This window comes from Haliaeetus albicilla, chromosome 25 (assembly GCF_947461875.1).
Source record: "Haliaeetus albicilla chromosome 25, bHalAlb1.1, whole genome shotgun sequence".
Lineage (NCBI taxonomy): Eukaryota > Metazoa > Chordata > Aves > Accipitriformes > Accipitridae > Haliaeetus > Haliaeetus albicilla.
Genome location: NC_091507.1, coordinates 8,958,546 through 8,982,461, shown reverse-complemented (window position 1 = coordinate 8,982,461; position 23,916 = coordinate 8,958,546). Strand labels below are relative to the sequence as shown.

General features: G+C 40.4%; 1 protein-coding gene across 2 annotated transcripts in view; it reads right to left on the bottom strand.

Annotated features, from left to right (window-relative positions):
* Window positions 1–23,105, bottom strand: part of ASMTL (acetylserotonin O-methyltransferase like) — a 30,349-nt gene extending 7,244 nt beyond the window's left edge. For both annotated transcript variants that reach the window (XM_069770506.1, XM_069770505.1), the window contains exons 1-11: window positions 22,951–23,105; window positions 21,257–21,388; window positions 19,476–19,523; window positions 18,777–18,841; window positions 16,682–16,743; window positions 14,460–14,568; window positions 8,682–9,108; window positions 5,631–5,793; window positions 3,644–3,828; window positions 1,473–1,602; window positions 200–343 (exon numbers count right to left, since the gene is read on the bottom strand). In XM_069770506.1, coding sequence (XP_069626607.1) covers window positions 200–343; window positions 1,473–1,602; window positions 3,644–3,828; window positions 5,631–5,793; window positions 8,682–9,108; window positions 14,460–14,568; window positions 16,682–16,743; window positions 18,777–18,841; window positions 19,476–19,523; window positions 21,257–21,388; window positions 22,951–23,043 — 1,558 coding nt within the window. In that variant the 5' untranslated portion in view covers window positions 23,044–23,105. The remainder of the gene's footprint in view (window positions 1–199; window positions 344–1,472; window positions 1,603–3,643; window positions 3,829–5,630; window positions 5,794–8,681; window positions 9,109–14,459; window positions 14,569–16,681; window positions 16,744–18,776; window positions 18,842–19,475; window positions 19,524–21,256; window positions 21,389–22,950) is intronic.
* Window positions 23,106–23,916: the final 811 nt, after the last annotated feature.

Sequence of the window (23,916 nt, the reverse complement as noted above, 5' to 3'; positions counted from 1 at the left end):
TCCATATTCTCTAACGATAGCCAGTTTGTTTTTATCCTCACAGGCTTGAGACAATGTCCCCATTTAGCATGGGTGAGCGTATGTTGCCTTGTACCACATTTGGGGTTGGAGCAGGGTAGCACACCATTTTCCACAGCAAGAGCCTGCTCTGTGCTCCAGGGTAACACAAATAAGACAAAAGATCATGTGTTACATTTACCTGACACAAATGTCACTTGAGCTGTGTGTTGTCCTGAAGGCTGAAAGTAAGAGGTGTTTGCAATGACTTCTGGAAGGTCAAATACTGTGACCTTGAGATTTGGGTATATTTGTACTAATTCATGAGCCAGAGCGCCAGTGCAACCTGTTGGAAGTTTAAAAAAGTCAAATTAAGTCTTTTCTCCCAGCATTTGCAGACATTTTTAAAGACAAGCCTGTACATAACATTAAAATAGAGACATCAAATCAGAATTAGAGGTAGACAGTCAGCTCCACCATTTAACATGGGCAATAGCACTTCCTGGTGGATACAGCGATGCTCTAAAGCTTGGGGAATGCAGGCATCACTCCTTACTGTCACAGAATTCCTAGTATGACCTTTGATATCAGTACCTCAGGTTTTTTTGGGGGGTAGAAGAACATTAATGAAAGGGCAAGGACTTATAATTTGTGGATGAAAAGCACTAGAACTATTTACCACTTACAAAGCACTGATATGCTAAGTTTGACAAATACTCTCCAGCATGGTGAAGGATAGGGATAGTAAAGTCTTGGAGTCTCTGCACAAGTGACAAAGGTTACACCAGTATTGTGTTAATTCCTCTGACATGCTGTCCACCTCCCCAGGCATTAAGGAAAGTGTTCTTTCTTCAGTGGATCTCTCCCTGTGTAATGACAGTCCTTCTGTGCAACTCCAAGCATAGGGCAAAAAAGAGCACTAACAAGAAGATTTTCTTCAGGTGTATCATTGGTCTTTAACATTTTGGTGGCTATCTTAGATATTAGTAATTAAAACAACACACAGAACAAACCAATTCTAAAAGAATCAAAGAACTTCCTGTTCCAGCAGTGCAGCATTTCAAGTTTGACACTCTGATATAGAAGGATTCAGAAATAAATCCTTCATTACTTTTGAAAATCTTGGACATGCCAAAGGACAGCAACAGCACAGTTGAAAATGGAGCTCCCAGCCCAATATTCTATTAGCTATGCCACAAACCATCTTGTCTTCTGTGTTGAGCTGTGTCAGTATGAAACTGATGGTGACAAACATTCACTTATTTCAAAGTACTCAATTACCATTTAAGTAACTCTGCTTTCAGTTAACTGCACTCGGTCCTTTTATTCTGACATTGCAATACCAGAAAAATAGCAGTAGATAATACTACTGCAGTTCTAGTAAAAAAATATACATATGTTTTAAGTAATAAAATATGGAACCGAAATCAAGTTTTTCCCTTTAATTTGTATACAAGTTCAATTATAGGCAATACCTCCTAAATCACAAGCAGATCTAAACCGTGAAAGATCAAATGCTGTAGCCACATCTCTTGCTGTCAGGTGGGCAATGCTGTGCATGGCAGCCATAAAACGTTGCTTCACCTCCTGGCTGTGATAATAGTCCTAAGAAGGGAAAAAAGCACAGTAACTGAAGTTTATTTTCATTACTTAACTAAAACTATGTACAACCAATGCAGTAGGTGCACACCATTAACATTGGAATGCTAAAATTAAAAGATCAGTTAAAAGTGCCATTGACTAGTTGCTTATCCAAGTCCTTTTCTGTTTCACTGTAGTGGTAAAGCAGATTTTTGCACCCCCTCAAAAATTCTGATCACACAGACATCTTTTGCAGTGCATCACAAAGGACATACACTTGGGTGGTTTGAACGTGGTCTTGGTGATGTCCCAAGGGCTGTTAAATTAACACTTCTGCTCACTGAAGCTGGGGCAGCATAGCAGGAAGAAGGGGTAATCTGAAAAGCACTTTTTAAAGAAATACTGTGCCTTTGATACACATTTACTAACGTATTTGCTCCACAGCAAGATGTCTTCAGACTTTAAATTGTTTGAAAGGACAGACTGAGTTTTTTCTTTCAGTCTCCTAAAGTGTTCCTTCTCCTTCTTGATATACTCTTAAATTGCTTTTGTTTAATTCTGACATTTATTCTCCCATGATAGGAAAATAACTAGATGATTGGACCATAACTTAAACCAGAAACATTCAAGCTCATAGGGCGTTTTTTGATGGGGGGAGAAGCAAGCATTCAATACCAGAACCTCACGCTTTTACCTTTGAAATGACACATAAGCATGAATCCCTTTATATATCTCACTTTCATACAGATTTCATCAGTTATGTCTGGCTTTACAGCTACCATGAAGTAGAAATATCTCCAGGCTGTGGTATGCATAGTGCCACAGGCAGCCCATATATCCTGCTTAGACATACCATCTTGTACATATATGGAGCCCAGGCCTGAACTGGTAGCAACTCCTGCCACAAACATCACCCAAGCAAACTCAAGTTGGTAATCCAGATGTTTAACAAAGGACAAGATCCAGTTCACCTACATTAAAACACTTAATCTGAACATAAATTTAAGCAGCTACTGCAACAGCTATCCTAAAGCAAAGTATCTAAATACCCTTTAAAAGAGCCTTTGAAGGATTCCTAAAGGAGGTTCTGTCCACCAGTAATCTCGGTACTAACATTAGGCTAACGGGATCTTCTTAAGCCTCCAGAAGCCCTTATTTCCTTCCACCAACTGTACAGGAGGGATGTAGACATCTCTTTTAGGAGACTGGCTTCGCCACCATCTAGAAGTTAAGTACAAATTGAGAACCTCAGGATGTAGTCTGAAGTACACTTCAAGCCAGCACTGCTGTCAGAGATGAGTCCTGACGTATTCTCCTGCTCACTCTATTAGCCCTCTCCTTAAATAGGCACAAATATTGATGCTCCTCAACCTGCTTCACCAGGTGAATAACTGACAAGTTAGGCTAGTTATAACCCTAAGTGATTCTCCAGTCTGAACAGATCCACCTGGGCTAGCATTGGAAGAGGAAAGCTACAGAGATGGAAATACATGGAAGAAAGGATTACAATTCTTAACCAGCAATATATACCAGCTTGAAACATATACAAAACTACAAACCTTCATAAAAGAGATTTAGATCCCTTCTCCACTGCATCAACACAAAACAACTTTGAAAACAGCTTTGATTACACAGTCAGCACAGATTGAACTGGATGCACATCAGTACCAAGTGACTGGCATCCAACGTGGAAGGAATGCATGTATGATAAAGTACTATCTGGTGTTATAAAAAGGACACATAAATGCAAATTAAAGAGGCCCAGAGGTTATTCTGAGTGTGTGTTAGCTGGACGGACAACACTTTAGCCAGAGAATTTTTGTCAGCACTTGAAATTCCCAGTATATTCTGTGATTGCTCCAGCACTTCAGAGCCTTAAGTTGAAGGGAACAGAGAAGTCTGGGACTAGCGAGGTGCACTGCGTTTCTACCATTTCTGAGACTGACCAACTTTCTTAGACAGCTCAGTCTCCATTTGCCCCTAGATCAGTTCTGGGCTCCTCACAGCTAGTTTTGATACTAAGAGTTTATAAGGTATCTTATAAGATAGTAAGAGTTTATATTACCTTAAATAAATCCTCTGCTTTCTTTCCAAAGGCTCGATGGTTCTGCCTGCTGCCTTCTTTGACAGCAGACTCCAAGTTTGTGAAGAGAGGCCAAATGTGGTCATTAGAGTGGATAATGTAGCCATGAAGTGAGTATTCACCATCTGAGGTCAAGTAGGTATTTGCTGAATCTGTATTACTGTAACCTTATGGGAAGAAAATGATAACCAGCTTTGTTTCAGTACTTTACAACCGTCATGTAAAATGTGAAGGCATGCTTTTCCTGCATCACTGTTAAATAGCTAGCAAATCCTGATTTTATGATCATGGGTTTTTTGTGCAAAGATTTCTATGAAATAATTCTAAAAGTCTTCTCATTCTTAAAGGAGCAAGTACTTTGTTTATAAAAAGAATTTAGATGCTGAAAGATATAGATAGGCACCAATTTTTTTATTTTTTTATTTTTAAACCAGAGTACCTCAGTTAGACATGTAATATTCAAGGGAGAGTATTAGAAGTTCCTCATTCTTGACCGCATTTTTCTTTAGATTACAACTTCTCCTTCCCTTAAATTCAAGCTTTCTCCAGTATGTTTTGCCTTTAGGGCTCTCCCCTTGGTCTTGTCCTCTAACAAAGCTGAAAGTCTCCTTTATTCCCTTTTCTTGGCACTTGGCCATTTCAAGTCTTACTATGTAAATGATGCATATGGAAACTTATAACTGCATAGTGCAGACTGAAAAAGTTAATCCTAATACTGACTCCCTTACCTACATACACCTTCAAGCACCATTCCAGTTAGGGGCACTACAATTTAAGCTGTTGTCCATGAAGAGGGACACATTCCAGAGCTCTCCTCATTAAAACCCTGATTCTCTGCTGAAGATTGTGACTCTGTGTTACTGCAGCAGGGAATGCAATTTGGTCCTTATTTTAGATAGAATCATAGAATCATTTGTGTCGGAAATTACTTTTAAGATGATCAAGTCAACCATAAACTGAACACTGCCAAGTCTACCACTAAACCCTGTCCCTAAGCACCACATCTACACATCTTTTAAACATTCCCAGGGGTAGCGACTCCACCACTTGCCTGGGCAGCCTGTTCCAATGCCTGACAACCCTTTTGGTGAAGAAATTTTTCCTAATATCCAATCTAAACCTCCCCTGGCACAACTTGAGGACATTTCCTCTTGTCTTATCTCTTGTTACTTGGGAGAAGAAACTGACCCACACCTCGCTACAACCCCCTCTCAGGCAGTTGTAGCGAGCGATAAGGTCTCCCCTCAGCCTCCTTTTCTCCAGACCAAACAGCCCCAGTTCCCTCAGCTGCTCCTCCTAAGACTTGTGCTCCAGGCCCCTCACCAACTTGGTTGCCCTTCTCTGGACACGCTCCAGCACCTCCATGTCTTTCCTGTAGTGAGGGGCCCAAAACTGAATGCAGGACTCAAGGTGCGGCCTCACCAGTGCCCAGTACAGGGTGATGATCACCTCCCTGCTCCTGCTGGCCGCACCATTTCTGCTAGAGGCCAGGATGGTATTGGCCTTCTTGCCCACCTGGGCACACTGCTGGCTCATATTCAGCTGGCTGTCAACCAGCACCCACCCCCAGGTCTTTCTCTGCCAGGCAGCTTTCCAGCCACTCTTCCCCAAGCCTGTAGTATTGCATGGGGTTGCTGTGACCCAAGTGCAGATGATACATCTGAATTATTCCGCTGCTCCCTGGGACTGCCCATGCAACTTTTTCTTAGAAATTTGGTCAGTACTATGTCCAGAGAGCAAAAGCAATCTAAGGATTCCTCAAAGGAGACCTGAATAGATAAAGCCTGCCCCCAAACAAAACAATTCCAGCTACTAATAATGAAAGCAAAGAAGCAACAATCCATTCACCTTTCCCCCAAATCCAAGTTGCCCACAGTATCAAGTCAGACCCTGTGACCTTCAATGCACCTCTTTCAGTCCTGCATGTCTTTCAGTACTATATGCAGTCAGGGGCAGGAGAATTAGTCACCTTGTGTTGTTTTCTCCAGTAATCCAAGACCAGCACATGCATCAAGGAGTCTTTCTGTTCCACACACAGAGGTTCCAACCTCATCTGCAATATCCACAGCCTTCAGTGGACCTTTATCTTTCAGGTGATCAAATATCTTCAGCTTAGAGGCTACAAACAGAGCCTACATGTAGCAAAAAAATTGTTAGCATGCTGTGTTTAAAAGACTGCAATCAAGAAACAAGAGAACTGTACCTTTTGCCTACAATTATTCTACACAACTACTGTTCTTTAAGAAGTGCAACACAGTTTAACAAAACTCCTAAAAATTGCTATGATACATTTCCTTCCCTTTCAGAGGGTTCCACCATCTTAGCCAAGTAACAGAATTTTGAACAGAGTTGTTTAGGAGGGAAGGAACTCAAAATATTCTGGAACACAGCCAACAGATTTTGTATGAAGACCACCTCTTTATTCAGATATTTAGCATATTCCCATCTATAAGATTGTTCCACAAGGTCAAACAGTCTTAAGCACCTCAACACTGCCAAAAGATCAAATTAGACTGGAGTTACCCAAAACACAAAGAACTGGAAAGCTCCACTAAGGCAGTGTAACACCTTCAGTCACTGTAATACTGGTCTTTGTTTAACAAAAATTAAGGAAAAAAAACCCACAATAAAACTTCAGAGCACAACTATACTACATGCACACCTTAATAGCACATGTACATATGGAATGGGGAACAGAGAACAGCTAGTGCCTGATGGTGAAGAAAAACCCACGGGCAATGCAGCTAAGTTGAAAAACTTAACTGAACTTGTAGAGATATGCTAACCGAACCAGAGAGTAAAGCTAATGAGATATGATAATATATACCCTTCCATTTGAAATTAATTTGCAATTCTGCAGTTTCAGTATTCTGAAATAGTTAAAACACCTAAAACCAAGGAACTTAATGTAGAGCACAAGAGTGGAAGCACACACAGCAGTCACAGAACCCATTTCTTTGCAACTGCAGGCCACTATAATGTACTCAAAAATCAAAGGCAGTCAAGGAAAAAAAATGGATTGACATTCTGTTTAATAAAAATCAAATGGAGAAAAAGAGATCAGCTTTGAGAGGAAGGTCTGCTACTGTGTGTCTATGTATTTTGTCATCTTCATCCTCTTTTTACAGTTTCCTCTGTTACTCTAATAAGAATCTATAGCTGGGATTTATTATAATCCAGGCTTTCACAATACTGAGCCAATTGCATCTAGTCTACAACCATTTGGTTTCCAAGACCTGCCCAATCTTTGGACTGATACCACCTGGAAACTATAAGAACAGGAAAGAGAAGGTGAGAAGATAGGGTCAAAAACTTGGCTGATCCAAATCACTCCTACCATTCTGTAATTCTCAGTTCAAGGTGGGTGGCGTGGGGCGGGTATGTGAATCAATAGAAAAAATCCCAAAGGTCTGACTACAGATCAGACTATGCAAATTCAGAACATACTAAGTTTGAGAAAGTGTGATTTAACCCTGATCCCCTCCTGTTCTGTAACAACAGCTGTTCAGAGTAAAATAGGCGGCAACATCTTCACCAGCAGGAGATTTCACTCTGCTTTATGAAGTCCTTGAAACAACACTCAAGGATCAAAATGAAACAGAACTTGAGAGCTTTCGTGAAACTATATGCTTTTGTGCTCTTATCCCTATTCTATAAGTGGAGAGATGAGTTTTGTGAGATCACAGGAAGCATTCATTGCAACTGGTAATTAATTTTACAAAGATCCAAGCCCTGAGGAAAAAAAATTTCTCACTAGCTCAACATGAAACTCAGCACTTCATAATATGACTTTACACTGGATTAGTGGGGAAGGAAAGCTTCTGCTTCTATTTACAGCCTCCACTGTCTTTCACTGCACAAAACCAACTTTGGCATCACATCACTGTAAACAGTGTACATAATGTGCAACAAAATGCTGATGATTCCCCCCCCCCCTTTTTTTTTTACTTAAATTGAAGAAATGCTAAGCATCATCTCACCCATTCAAATACATCAAAACTCAGTCCCTATGGCTACACAAGAAAGTTCACAATCACAGCAATCTCAAGGCTGCTTTATTCCAAATCTCTCAATGCTGCTTTGCATGCCTGCAGGCAGCACACCCACAGATCTACAGTGACCACACTATGGTTTTCCTTCAGATCAGAGTACAACTTTCCACTGTTTCAGCAAAACCATTGTCCACTGTCTTGCATGTTTCCCTCCACCGCCCCTCAAACTTGTTACATTAGTTCCAGGTTTGTTTTTTCACCTCTTCCGAAAACATAAATGACTTGGAGATCAGCTATCTGTTAGAACAACTGGTGTATATTTCTCCTTCACTTTCTTCACTATTGTCTTCACTACACTGGAGCTGTGAGTAGAAAACTTGGCAGCACTTAAAATGTCCAGCTACTCATTTCCCATCACACTTGGCTGCTACACAGAGCATGTGACCTTCTGTTCGTAAGCTGTTATGTGTATGCCTCCATCAGATAATGCATGGAGATTATCAGCTAAACTACCTGGAACATGAAACAGGGTATAAAAAATAAATCTCCTTAACAGGGAATAAAAAAAATTAAGCTCTTCCACAGAATTCTAATGCTAAGCATTAAAAGTTAGAAAGAAAATATAATATATACAATTCTTGACACAGTTTTAATTCAGAGAAGTTAACCACATTAAATGCTTTCTTCACAGAGTATATAAAGGTAACTTCCTGCTTGATTGTGCTCTTGTGATCAGTTAAAAAAAAAAAATCAACCTTTTTTTCCTCTCGAGACAAAAATTGTTATCAAATGGGTAACTGAAATTTCGTAGAACAGATAAAAGCAAACACCAAAAAACCCCAATGTTCGTACTGCACCAGAAGTTTCAGCTGTCTTACATTCTCTGGTACTTCAGTGGTCCTTTTATATTAATTATTAATACATTCTTACCCCAGCTCAAGTATTTAACATTACCTGCTATATATTGAAATCCAATGAAACAATGTATCAGTCAGCAATGTAATGAGTAGTTTTATTTTTTCCCTTACCTTTGAAGCTCTAAAACCATCCATCAGCTCTAGTATTTTAGATGGAAGTTTTGCTGCACTTTCCGACACTCCATTCTGATTTTCCAGAGGTACCATAAAAGCAGTTGTGACACTAGAACTGTTTTCGGAATTGTAAATAGCTCCTGAGGAACACATCCCACTGCTGTCCAACTTACTAGCACCTTTGTGCTCTGCAAAATTTGAAGATTCACTTTCTCCATCACTTAGGTTCTCAAAAGTGTCCACGGAAGGGATAGAGTCATACTTTTTATGTTGTACATTATGTTTAGAGGGTGGATAGTACAATTCTGCTAGCTTTTTGCAGAAGTGATTCAGAGGAAATCCCACCACATTCAAGAAGTCTCCGTGGACATACTCAACTAACATTCCACCAAGGGCCTGGATTCCATATCCACCAGCCTTGTCCCTGGGGAAGAGAAAGCAAAAACAACATATATCTAACTAAGGTTAAGAGTAAAGGTAGTACAGAACACAAATAATCCACCAGTACTGCAGAGTCTGGAATAAAGACTAGTGTCCTCAAGTTAAGAGGTGGATTAGATCTACTAGTTTGGCTCAGCACTTCCAATTTATAAATCACAAGATAAATATAAGTATCAATATTTCTACTAAGGGTGAGTAGCCTAAGGTCTTTATGTTTCAGACAGTCCAAGTGCCACAGTCACCCAAGCAGGAGGTACATCAGCTGACTGCAGTCAGATTGTGTTGCTGTAGGTCACCCAGCATTCTCAAAGTCCTGGCTACCAAAAAGGTAGCAGCAAGTGTCACTGGGACCTACATTGCCACTGGGTCATCACCCAGCTGCATACTGACCCTCACTGTATTCCACAAGAGGCTGAAGGGCCTTTAGCAATACGTTAGCTCCAAAAGGAGCTCACACTGAAGAAGACATCTTAGAACTCAAACGACTGTAGTATGTGTCTTGCAGATCTCAGTCACAGGAATATCTAAAATGAGGATCAGGAAGATAGGACTTTCTTGGGGAGGAGCAACCTATTCAAATACAAAATCCACTACTATCCACTACTATCCCATTCAGCGCTATCCAGTTGTTGTATAACCCTCTGAGATAAAGTTAGAGTTGTGGTTCATAGCACTGTGCTCTTAGATGTCATGGTAATACTAGTAATTTGGCACAAGAATGTATTTTCACAGGAAGTAACCTTGGAAATCTAATTTGTCTTTAGGTGTAACTATGCAAATTCACTGTGTGGAATGGAAACGTATACAGGCAGATAAGGTGCAATAGACCCAACAATTTTACTGTTGACATTTAAGGAACAAGGCAGTTAGAAGTATGCTTACTACATGATAACACCAGAATCTGAAAGCCTAAGTCAGCAAGCTTTGAAACCAAAGATCAGTCAATCTCAGATCTATTAACTTAAGACAGTATGGAATTATGCAAACCACTTGTGAAAGAAGGTTACTATACACAGAAGACTGTAGGTTTTTCTTCTTAGATTTGATCAGAACCAGCTCTTTACATTTTTATAACTTATTTCTGGATTCCCTTTCCGACAGTCTCTTAAGAGAAACAGAGGCATCAGTATCCCAACAAATGGGATTTTTGAACTGCTATAAACTAGGGAACGGGGCTTTTCCTTTAATCTTGCATTTTAAACACCATTGTATAGCTGTCATTGTTTAAATTATTCTTTCTTTTATAACATACTTAAGACTTACACTATCTAAATTAGGAATATTCTAATGACTAAAAAGTCTTTTAATTTTTAAATGAAGTGGCAGTCCAGTAGGATGAAGTCATTCTGGTGTATGCTGACAGGGAGGCAAAAAAACATTCTGACCATCAAGAGCAGTGGTATCATACACCCAGCAAGGACATTAACACAATTGGCCACATCTTGTTTATTTTTATACAGAACTTTATATTCTGGCATTGGATCCTAAGTAGGATTCTCTACTATGGGTACAGTGCAAAAGCATGAGGCTGTGTAGTTAGTAACAGTTTCATTGATTTCTCAAGAAGTGTCTTCCATGCTAAAACCCAGAATATGTCAGTATTTACACAGCTCTCATAACTAAATCTGGCTAATCTGACTGGCTTTTGTAATCGGATACTTCTATTAGCATAGCACTAACTTTAAGGCTTCATTTACAACACTATGCAGAACATCAGTTAATTTGCAATATAATAAAAAATACAACTCACTTTAAAGACTTTTTGACAAACAATAAGATCACTGCTGCAACGAAAACATTTTTCTGTAACTAACTGTTGTAGAGAATACATGATTTCAGCAGGAATGTATGCAACGTACATCGATTTAAAAACAAAACCAAGAACAACAAAAAAACCCAAACCAACCAACCCACACACAATACAGCAGGAATATGTGCAGCATCCACTGATTTTTTCTAACACTCCCCTCCCTCAAACAAACCAACCCACACACAATATAATAGGGAAAAAATGTTAAGAAAGAGGTGAAATGGAGGTAACTCTTGAAAATGCAACATTAAAGCACATTTCCTTTATTAGCTGTAGAACCTGAACTTTAGTCATGCCACAAAATCGTATATCCATGTATACAATGTCTGTATTGTCCAACACAGAGCCAAATATCAAATAAACCATTGTTGCACTAACAAGCGCTACTGCTCCTACAGATGAAGGGAGATGCTTGGTTGGGTTTTAGGTGGGTTTCCAAAGGCAAGAACACATCTATGACAGTTATACATGTGTCTTGGCCCATACAGTCACATTAGCAGAAATACAACTTTCAGCCACATTAGACAGAGCCCATCTGAGCCAGTGACTGGGCTTCACTAATAGTCAGAGAGATACAGGTACATCACTGACAAAATTCATCTTTACTGAAGCAAACATTTAAAATACATTAGAAGCTGTACACTAATTTTTTGCATCTCTATCAACTATTAGTTGATTGGATACCCAAGCTTAGTTATCTTCACTTCACATGTCTACAAATTAGACAAGTCCGACCTTTAGCTCCTTTAAATATAAAGTTAGTGGTTTTGTAGAGCAGAGAGACTGGCATGACAGAGGTAAGGAGAAGCAGAATTTGGTCACCTATCTCTTGGGAGAGGCAACAGCTACACGCCCAGTCAGCATACACACATCATGGAACCAGAGATGCATTTCCGTTTGCAAAGGAACTTGCAAAGGAGCAGAGATAGGCAGGTACAAGAAAAAGATTTACTAGTAAGTTCTGGTGAACGTAGAACAACTATTTCATACATAGCAGTCAACTGTAGCAACATAATAGATTAAAAATAAGATTCAAAGTTAATTCTAGTATAAGAACAGCACAGCTCCCCTTACTTCTCTAATCCTGCACCTGGAAGATTTTTGCTCTTATGCTCTAAGAGCTGATAACCTCAAGCTATCCATGAGCTAATTTGTGCTGTGAAACTGTAATTATTCACCAAATCTAAAAGACACATTTGGTATAGCTTTGAAGGAAATAACTCTTAAGACAAATCATGGAAAGGAAGAGAGTTAGACATTTACATTCTACATTACTTCATAGTTAAGTCTGAAACTGTAGAGCTCCAGCCTCTGTAATCACCTCTTTCCCAGAGTGCAGTAGGGTCCATTGGTTTCATTGCCACCATTCAGGGCAGAGCTACCAAAAACCACACAGCATCTGCAGACTGGAAGTTGTGAGGAGAGACAGAGGAAGTTGTTCACAAGGGAAAGATTACAAGATAAAAAGCTGGGTCAAAGAGACTGGCAGAAAGTAAGTCTACTCATTACACAAGCCCAAACCAGTTACGATTACTATGGTCCAGCCCTCTTTCTACAGAGAGCCAGAAAAGAGACCCTGTCAGCAGGCAGAAAATCCTTGGCTGGAAAGAGGAACAGGAATAAAACAAGAAAGGGAAAGGCCATCTTTCTGCAGCCAAAATTTTTGAGGGTTTTTATAGCCTTATCACAGTCTACCTTGAGATAGTGCTTTTACCTTCTCCCTTATTCATACTTTAAATCAGCTATATACTTTTAGAATTAGTCCCTGTGCCACCAGTGACTGACTTCTAAAATACTATGTGCCAATTTTGTCCTTGCTGTAAGAACTCGATCCAATCCTCAACAGCACAAGAGAGTCAATTTCCTTCTAATTTTTCATGTGATCATGAAGTCTTGTATAGTTTCACAAAATTAAGTCGCCATTTAAAAAATAAACTAATGGTCATTTGAACTGCAATAGCGTTAGGAAAACCTGTATGCATATAAATGTGTAACCAGTAGTGGTGGCCTTGGAGGAGGGGACAAAAAACAAAACAACCAACCAAAAAAACCAACCCCATGAGAGACTTCTTACTGTTTTGCAAAATTTATAGTTCCTTCACAAGGCCAGAGGAAATTCTTCCTATCCTCTTGATTATAGGAGTGAAGATTGATTGGCTTCTGCTCCAGAGAGTAATGAAATATATTCTCTGAACCTTTGGCTCCTGAGAAACCCTTGCTGCCACACACCCTGTTTAGCAGAATGAACAGAATTACCCAGTGCTGCTCATGAGCCATTTTGCTGCAGCACAGCACTGCTAAAGCTTATTTTCTTCCAGATGAAATAATCAGAATATTCCAAAATATTTTTCAAGCTGACATTCTTCCTAAAAATCCATGGTCATTTCTCCTTCAAACTGCAACTTCATGATCAGCTGCATACTAAAGATCACCTTTCAAAAACCTAACTAGGAATTTCTGTTACAAACTGTATTCTTACCAAAACATTCTTCTTTGCATAATCCAATTTAGCTTCAGCCTCTTTAATGAGCTGGGAACCTTACATGTTCAGAAAGAATGCCTCATTTACACATAAGCAGTTAAATCCAAAGTCTACAGTGGTTCCTCTTCCCCCAGTAAAACATGACTGTACAGTTTTATAGCACAGATGAGTTTTAAAAACACCATGACTGATACTCTTACACAGTCAGAATTGAAGTTACAGAGCCAAAAGTTCACCTCAGACCACCAGATATGCAATCCATAGTGTTAACTAAGGCCTGATTTGCCTTCACTAAGCTTCAGCTAACACAAAGGAAAGGCAAATTCTGTAAAGTCACAAATATTCCCCTTGTTGTCTCCAAATAAGTACTTTTTTTTCTTTTTTTTTTTTTTTTAGCAATCTAGTCAGCTTCATCTTAGGAGTAGTTAGGCAGACTGTTCTCATCCTATTTCTTCTGTGGGATCAATGTTGTAAGTAACTAGTATATTACAAAGGTAGTGGAAAAACACATGCTAGGAGATAATTACGGCATAGGAACACATATAAGGTGGCCACAAGAATAAGTGAAAATTACGTTGGTGTTTCTTGCATCAGCGCAGTGTGATTTTGATAAACTAAATAAACGAAGTTCTAGCTTCTTTCAATAAAGTTCTCCAACACCCTGATTACCCAATATTCACTCCATTCACCTGTTTTATAATGAGAACTATCCATTGTCTCAGGTATCTAAGCTCCCTGAATGCCTCTGTTAACAGAGAGGTAATTGTATATTGCATGACTGCTTGCTCTAATCTAGACTATTTCAACAGTCTTCACTTTTCAAATTTTTTAGGGTAATAAAAAGGTAGCTCACTTTCCCTGGAGGAATGATAGCTCTAGACAAGAACAGAATACCCACCTTGCATCACCCATGCTATCATTTATCATATATACACAGCAAAATTTCACAGAACACAGGACAAAATGTTTTATGCTGGTGGCTAATAATGTACCCTAGGGCCTATTCTCAAGTACTGTGTGATAGCTTCAAGGTCTTACTTACATTGGCTCCCCACTATGAATGTACTCCCATAAGAGCTCTTCAGACAGGTCAGAAAATTTTACTTTAGTCTCTTCATAGAAATCGGTGACTTCTGTCTCTAGCTCATTATCTACAGAAAGGAAGAGGTCTTATTAGAAACAGAAATTGTAGTTTAGAGAGCATAACATCTCAGTTTCATTTCATATTCATTTGATGTTTTTGCTTGGGAAAAATTAAAGATACTACACAGATATATGAAATGATAAATAATGCTCTTTAGGGACACTGGACTCGTAACTTCCCAAAAAAAGTAAAAGCTTGCATTTTCAACCTCTGCAGTCCTGTCTTGGAGCTAACAGGTTGCTCTCCCCATGTGGGATGCACTCTTAAATGAACAATGCTTATGCAGAGCTATTTATGGACTGCTAGCATACACATCCAGCACTGAGTACAAAGAAGGCTGCAACCATTCTTCTAACTTTATGACTGTTGTCAAAGAACTCTTAACAACACATCATAGTTAAAAATGTAGCTGTTACAAATGCTTGAATGTGAATGTGCAGCTGCATCTGCACTGCAGACTCAGGCATCCAGCAGTCCCATCAGTAACCATCAGTGTCATTTTCCTATCATCTCGCAAGAAATAACACAATTATTTTAGACTTCTGTAACTAGAAGCAGTTGATAGAAGGCCAGAGGTGCAAAAAGGTACTGCACACCTGGGTATGGACCCTGTTGCATGTGGTACACTGTGAAACCGGTATCATTGCAGACAGAGGCTTTCCCAAAACGTGTTCGAAAGGAAATGGCCTTGCACAAATGAGTGTGCACATTACAGATGATTAGTTCTCTCTACTCTCTTCTATAAGTACCAAGGTCAGCATCCCCTGTTACTGCTGTTTTGGTAGCAGTGGAAATTCTTGAGGAGGAGTAAGAAAGATCCACAGTACAGACCAAGGGAAGAATACTAACCAACTGCTAATGGTGTTAGTGTTGAAAACACATTTAATGACCCAAATGAAACAAAAAAATTGTTGCACATGAAGATAGATTACTACGTCTTTCAGTATAGATAAAAACCCCCAATCAGCTCAAGATGAAAATTCCATCTGTAACATATATGTGGTACTTAACAGCATTGTAATTATAAACTAAAACATAAAATGTATTCTAGGAAACTCTTCCATTGATTGCATCACTTGGGGAACATGCAGACTTATGGTATTTTTATTCATCTGAGTACGATGTGGCTTAAATTTGTGAACTTCAAATGAGACATGCTGTCACAGCATCAGTACTACAGTTGTATGCACTTTCACTTTCTTCCTAGAGCAAACACTTAAAGACATTATTATTCTTGCTGGATTGCTCACAGGAACCCCTTGATAACATGTTTTATTTCTTTTCCAGCAGCTCTCTTTCTACTGTACTAGCATATTAGTAAGGGTACTGGATCACTGACTTAATTTCTGTACAAGAGTTAAGAGCAATCATTCCAGTAAATGTTAAAAGCTCTAAATAATTTGTCTACAGAAAGACTATGTCTAGTGAAATTTCAGAGAAATGATCCTTGCAAAAGTTCCACTAAAAGAATATTGGCATAATTATCAGAGGATATCCCTCAAACCAAACATTCCTCAAATTATATTAATAGTACAGTTCTCATAAAAACCACTTGCTTACTGTATAAATTATCTGATAAAGAACATTGATGTATTGCTTCCTACAGTTCATTAACAGTCTGCGGCATTAAGCCATTACTTGACTCATCCCCTAAAAATGGGCTATAAAGCTTCCCTTATTTACTGAAAAATGAAGTAACTATAGATACAGCAACTGCTTGTATTCATCAGCTAGTGTATAAACTGAACACAGGAGTAAAGTTAACATGGATCAGACTCTGCTCTGTCCCACAGTTTGTAGTGCCTTACTTGAATTTCATTTAGAATACTCCCACAACTTACACCGGTCTTTTAATTAGTCCCATAGCTTCCAGAGAGAGTATTTCTAAAGTCTATTGTATTTTGTCATCCTCCTTCCTGGGTGAAAACTGAATACAGTAAGAAGGTTGGCTTTTGTGGGGAGTTTTTAATTTATATATTGATAAGGTAATTCTCATCTTGAGTAGGAAGCCAGTTCAGACTGTATATGAAAAATTCCCATCTCATTTCTTCACTTGTACAAGTCCTTATGAGAATAATTTTTAATGAAAATATTGAGTTTTAATAAAATGACACATGTACCTTTACTGCTGCAATGTATAATAGCCACTCCTGTGAAAACACTGTGCTCTTTGCCGCTCAACCTGTCAGGGAAGAAACGTGCATTAAGCATCAGTTTTATGAAATCTGTTATGTGTGAACACGTCCTATGTGATTATGTTACTACAGCCTGAGAAACAGACCATTATATTAATACATCACATGATGGCTCTGACATGTGTCCTAAATAAATACATTTTAATTTTTTTTTTTATTTCAATATAGGTGGAAAGACATTGTCAAAACAAAAACTATCAAGAGATTCAGTCATTTCAAGTTTCCAAAATCTCACTTGTACCAATGTCCACAATTTAGAAAAGTAGTCCATGGTATTAGCTTATTTACTGTACATAAGAAGTGACTATTTCAAATACATAAGAAAAAAACAATCAGCATAAACACTACTATTACAGGCATCTTCACTGAAAGCTGGCAATAAATAGCTAGGTGACGCAACTTAGACTGAACAAGTGATAGGCAACTAGAGCTTCTGTACACATTTAATCCAGACTGGCATCCAGGGACCCCACGGCAAGCCAGAGTAAGAGATGCAGAGTGTAGAGGAAGAGAGCCTATATATTCCCTCTTACCCCAGACCCATGTCCTCTCCCTTGGAGTGGCTCCAGAGCACCACACTGTGGCCGATTAATAAACCTAAAGCCCTCAAAATTAATCTAATGTGTAAACAATGCAAGTATAATAAATAGCATAAAAACTTGAGACTAATTAAGGAACAGTCTCCTAGAGATTAGCCAGGCTATTATCTGATGCGATCAGAAGCATCTCACACTCTTACTATCCCCCACAACATTCCATATAATTAATTGGAAAATGAAACAGTGAGTGAAAATTTTAATCTGACACCTTGGATATGTGCAGATATGTATCTTGTCTGCAGTTTTTTCTTTTCATATGGAACAAAACTGAGAGGAGTTCTAAAAACCTAAATTTTAAGTGCATTTCATATCCATTATTAAGAAAGAGACTGACCTACTGAACTTAAAAAAAAAAAGCCAAAACATTTGCATGTATTAGAAGTAGACTAAGCACTGTAAAAAAAAAAAACAAACCACAAAAACCAACCAAACACCTATATTTGAACTAACCAAACTTGTCTTGATTTCAAACAAAAACAGTTGTGAGAAATCTCTTGCCAGACAGACTTTGGGAATCTCCTACTAACATATGCTATCTTTTTTTTTTTTTTTTTTTTTTAAAGACTACTACTTTTAAGTTAGTAACATGCTACAAAGGATCAAAAATTCAGCCTAAGTCATCAATGAAAAAAAAATAAATCTAAAAGACTTACAGAGCAAAACTCCAAAAACTACCAAGCCACTTGTATTCTCTTTAGGAGACACCTGAATTACAATGTAAACCAGTGAAACAAGTAGTGCACCTTTTCTGTATTTCCCCCATAAAACAGAAGGATGACTAGAGGATTCATCACATCTCATCCTTCAGAAAGGAGGTGACTAGAGTTATTTAGTTGTTGTTTCTTAAAAAAAGAGAGTGCTATAAAATAACATTATGCTTGTAGGGAAAAGTATCCTTTAGGAAAAAAAACAGAAGCCTCAAAACCAGGCCACTATCCATGGAGAACTCTGATGGAAGTAGGTTTTTCCTCCTCAGTTAAACTATAGAATTTAAAGCAATTGTCCATGAACACATATCACCATGTACTGTTTTGTACAGGGGATATTTATCCATTAAATGTCAAGCCTCAAACCACTTCTATGATGGTTCTATCCTCTTTCCCATCATGATTTCTCTCTGTATCTCCCCATCCTGTATCAGCTGAAGCATACATACAGTCTTGCTCGATTCTGAAAACTAACCCAAGTGAGAAAAATATGGTTCATTAAATCTCTCAGCTTTTTAAGGTGAAGGGGCAAAACCAAGCAGCTGTGGTTAACATAAAAGCAGGTCTAACTTCTTCAGTGGCAGAACTGGCTTACGCTATTTAAAAATGATTGAAAAATTTGTGTCTACTGAATTCTTCATATACATCAAGGAATCTGTACAGCTCCTTTTAAAGCAGCTTAATATACACATTTGGAATCTTAAAACTACAGACCTTGACAGCATCCTATATGCATCTTGCTTATCAACTGGTTTCTCCAGGATCTGCTCATCCACAGTCTAAAACACAAAGACAGAGTGAGTGTGCTGTTTTTTCTTCCTTTTCAGAAACTGAGGTCAGAAATTACATTTAAACCATGATTTCAGCCAGGGCTTCAAACACGAGTCTACTGAATAGAGAAAGAAGCATAGATACTTTGGTAGAACAGGTAATTTAGTGTCAAGCACATAATGAGTGGAACACTCTACCCTCAGCGGCTGCAGCGCTCAAACAAAAGGGTAATTCACCTTCTTCTATCCTTAACCATTCACTGTCTCTGTGAAGATGACAGGTATGAAGTGATGCCCACTACAAGGCACAACATCGAACAGTTCACATGATCTGGACTTCTTGACAGTCAACAGTTGCCTGAGAACAGAATTTCCATTAGATACTAGAGGATCCAAGGTAATACTCATGCAACACTAGTGTCGCCACAAAACTAGCAGCAAGGCTTCCAACACTCAAGATACCAAAAATTGCCTTGTTGGGAAAAAAAACCTAAAACCTACACCCACAAAACCCTAAAGACACATCATACTATGGGTATAACTTCTCAGTGAAGACAGCTTTCAAACTTTAACCCTAAAGATACAAGTATTTTCTACACTTGTCATAAATTAAAACAATGCTAAACCACAGAAGACTTCTTACCACAATAGTGTCTGCTCCTATGACAACATCAGGTGTTCTCAGGTGTTTCTGCAAAGACATAAAGAAAGAAGATATTTCTCAAAAGAGGTAGAAAGAAAAAAACTTTTAAAACTTAAGGTAAGAAAACATAAGTTCAGTGGTTTACACGTAGGGCTCTACACTGACCTGAAAACAAGACACTGTTTCCCCTCTTGCACTGTTTACAAAACATTTATATCGCCATGAAAGTGAGGAGGCTTGAGCAGACCATTCCGAGGTCAATTTTGCTCAAATATGTCACTGATAAACAAATGCATCCAGGAAAGAACTGCCTGCATTCTCAAAAGTCTTCAAGGTGGCAGATAGAATTCCTTTAAAGAAGTGCCCAGTGTATGGAAGCCAGGGAGTACAGCCCTCTAGGATCATTTTTCCAAGCCAAGTTTTGCTGAAAAACAAACTTTAACACTTTGCTTATCTCTTTCAAAAGGCAATACATACCGTCCATTTTGGGGAACTGAGAGGTAGGGGTATATAGATTCCTTGTAGCCTTTTCTTGGCTTTAAACTGTAATCGGTCCTTATAGCTGGGGTTTGATTTACTTGCATGTTACAAGATACATAGGTATTTAACACAGCAAGACAGGAAACGTGTCTGTAACTGTGATCATTATATTAAAAAGTTGGTAGAGAGGCAATTCTTCTATAGAAAGGCTGTTGGTGCGCTTTAGATAGGAGAACTAATTCCAGACATCATTAACAAAATTGCTGTATGAAGGAGCATTCTGAAATCCACTGAACTAGCATTATCACCCGCATAGTGTTTTGCAATGAAATCCCAGTGTAAGTCACTTAGTGAAGTTGGGTTTAAAATCAACTGTCCTAATGTTGTACCATTCTCTGAAAAAGTTGACGGAAACCTGGATAACGATTTACATTGGAGATCATGCAATATTTGCTTTGAAGAACAGTGATATCTGGCAACATTGTTGGTTTAAAGTGTTCGACATTCCTTTTCTGCCATCAGTATAGGTTCAAACACACTCCTCTCTTTCAGAGCTGCATTATTAAGAAATTATGGTACCTTCTGTGGAATCTAATCAGCTAGACTCCAAAATAGGTTCTGGCAGAGAACAGCCTTATGTGCTCACACACAGTGATCACAGCCAAGGGCAGAAGTCAAATATGCCACTGATAGTGTAAGTTGTATCACTGGTTTTGGCAATATTTAGGATACAAAATGGATGCCTTGACTACTGAACCTGAAATCACATCAGCTTCTCCCTTGTTAAAATGAAATTGCCTGTTTCTTTGTCCAGAATGCTTTAAAACAGATTTGTCTTCCGCTTTCCTCCAGCGCCTCTATACTAACAAATTCTGAGCTGTTTTCCTGTTACGACTGCTCAATGAAAGCTACAGCAAAGCACTGGATTCACATCAGTGTGTTTTTCCAGAGTCTGCCTCCACAGTCAACAAACACCCAAAATTAACAACTGTCCAGCCACACCCCTGACTGTTGGAAGGAACTACCAAGTATATAACCCAAGCAACAGTAGGTGTGCTGCTGATAAGAGATGCAAGTCACTTCTGTTTGTGGAAAGCCTGAACTGCAGGCACAAGACCTTCTTCTGATTAGGTAAGTTAATTTCAGGAAACCATCTTTCACAAAGGACAGAAAAGCATCCATTTGCCTTCAGTGAGGAAAATGCACTCAGAACCACCTAGGAAGTACAATGCAAATTAAGTCACAGTAACACGCACCACTTAAAGACAAAAATCTCATTGCTGAAATAGCTGGCAACTTACTACATGCATTCTGTTTGCTACTTCAAGAGCTTTCTGTTTTGCTGTTTCCACAGCATACTCATAAGGGGCTGCAAAAGATGATTTTTCAAGTGTCTCCTTAAACCAGGATGGAACCACCTCAAACCGCAGGCCCTGTAACAAAGGAAAGCAAAGCAGTCAATCTGATCTTGTTATTAAAGGTTGCTCCCAAGACATATTAAGCAAGTGACAAATTTGATTTTTGCTCTTTCCACTTTAACACCCCTCCCTTCAAAAGCACAGGGTTAAAAACAATGCTTCCATTAGAGTGTTTGGTGTATACTTTATCATGTGCAAGCAGTCCAAAACAAAAAAAACAATGAGAAAGAACTCTTAAACTGGTGTGCTTACTTGATTTTACCCTTATTACTTATTAGAACCTAATGGCATTAGTAATTTCACCATTCTTCTTCTATAAAAATCTAACAGTATAAAACTTATGCACTTCATAAACAGACTATTCTACTACTGGTTTCTTTCTTATTGAATTCATCCATAGTACTTTACTATGTAGTACACATTCTTACAGGGCTTTACTACCCACACTTTATCAGTCATTATACATGTGATAAACAGAAAACAAGAAGAGGCATTTTCTGTATGGTTTTGTCAAAAAAACGTATTTTTCCTACTTCTTGGCTGCAGGTTATACCTGTAAAGCTACTACACCCAGCAGACACATTATGTTCCTAATAACTTAGTGCACGCTTGAACCTTGGTGCTTCTCCCATCTCTCCATTTTGAAGAGAGTATACTTTTTCCCATTTAAGTTCAGCTTCTCCCACGAAGAAGAGTACCACTCAGCAATCTAAATTAGATGCTTTCTAATATTCAAGTGCCATTCAAAAGCCTCCTGCAGCCTGCCCAGTGAGGTCGACATGTTCCTCCACAGGGGCTGAACGGTCTGAATGATGGGTTACAGCTCCCTTTGCACTCCACAAGCGCTTTACAGAAAGGAGAGGAGACAGCTACCCTATTCCCCCTGCCCCCCCCCACTCATAATACTAATCCCATCAAGTTTTCACACGTTTCAGAAGCCCAAGTTCAAATTTTCATACGTTCTGGTAGCAAGTATCTGGAGTAAGGGCAATGGAAGTACATTTTTAATTATTTCGGTCCACGGTAAGACCTTCCAAACGTTTCTATTACGTGCCAGAAGTAACCATGCCGGCATTTTTCAGCCTAAATCGTGTGATCACGCCACCTCCCCGTCAGCAGAATACTTTAATCCACTCTCGTATTAATCATACACAAAGCTGGCGCGTGCGTACTTGCTTACAGAGGAAACCTGACCCAAGAAGCGCTGGGATCAGAAGAAAAAGAAATAAAAATATCCTACTCCTAGGTAAGCCGCCGTGCAGCTCGGGGAGGGCAGAAACGCGGCCGCAGCCGGGCGGGAAGCTCCGAAGGGCCCCGGCCCCCCAGGCCGCTGCCCGGCGCTTGCGCCGCCGCCATCGCCCGCAAGCGCAGCGAGCCGGGCCGCCGCCGGAGGCCCGTGCGGGGCTTCTGCCCGCCCTCTGCCACCCGCCCCCGGGGAGCGGACGGGCGGGAGGGCCGGGAGGCGGCGGGAACCCGCAGGGCCCGGCCCGGCGCTTGGCGGCCCCTGCCCGCCGCCGCCGCCGGCCCTTCTCCCCCTCGCCCGGGCGAGGCGAGGCGAGCGGCCCGCCCGCACTCACCACGTTGGTGAGGATCTCCTGCCGGCGCGGCGAGGCGCTGGCCAGCACCACCCTCTTGCTGACCAGCTTCCCCAGCACCGGGTTCAACACCATGGCCCTCCGCCTCCCGCTCCGGCGCAGATCGGGGGCGGCCGGGGGGTGGCGGCGGCCTTATACAGCGCCAGGGCCGCGGGGCGGAGCCGGGCCGGGCCCGTCCCAGCGAGCCGCGGAGGCCCCGCGGGCCCAAGGCGGGCGGGAAGTGCTGGGGGCCGGGGAGGGGAGCGGGTTCGGCAGGCCGGGCCCCTGGGCCTCGCCTCGGCCTGTGGGCCCAGGCGGCCTGGCGGGAGCGGGCCCCCGCCGCCAACGGGCCCCCGCCGCCAACGGGCCCGGCGGGTGAGGAGCGGGGAAGCTGGCGTCTGGGGAGGTGCAGCTGTACCAGAAATCAGCCTGAGGGCGGGCTTGAGTGAGGGGGACTGCGCACTGCCGGCAGGTGGTCGTCCTGGGAGCCACGTTTAACACCGCGCCTGCCCTGCGCCAGTCGTTCTGGAACGAAGTATTTGGAAAAGAGCCCGTATCAGTCTCTGGTTTTTGGTCAGAAGGAACTGTTACCGTCACCTGACTTGATGCAAATCCTAGATATTGGCCTTCAAGCAGAAAAAGTTCAACATAAAAACTCAAATTTATTCCCAATAACTTGCAACTAGTGTCACACTATGCGTTCTCTCAGTTGGCTAGGAAGAAAGTGAAATAGGTACTCTCGCATTGAAAGATATATCCAGTCATTAAAATAGCAGTTCACATTGAACAGTTGGCTCTCCGGACACCTATCTCATGGACTGCGTGTCGGGCGGGTTGAGTTAGGGATTGCCGAACCTGGCAGCCCCATGGAGGGCAACCTGCCGCAGCTCCATGCCCCCAGGAGCATCCATACAATTGCAGTTTACTTCTCTTTGGTTAGTATTGCAGTCATGTTGAAGATATACATGT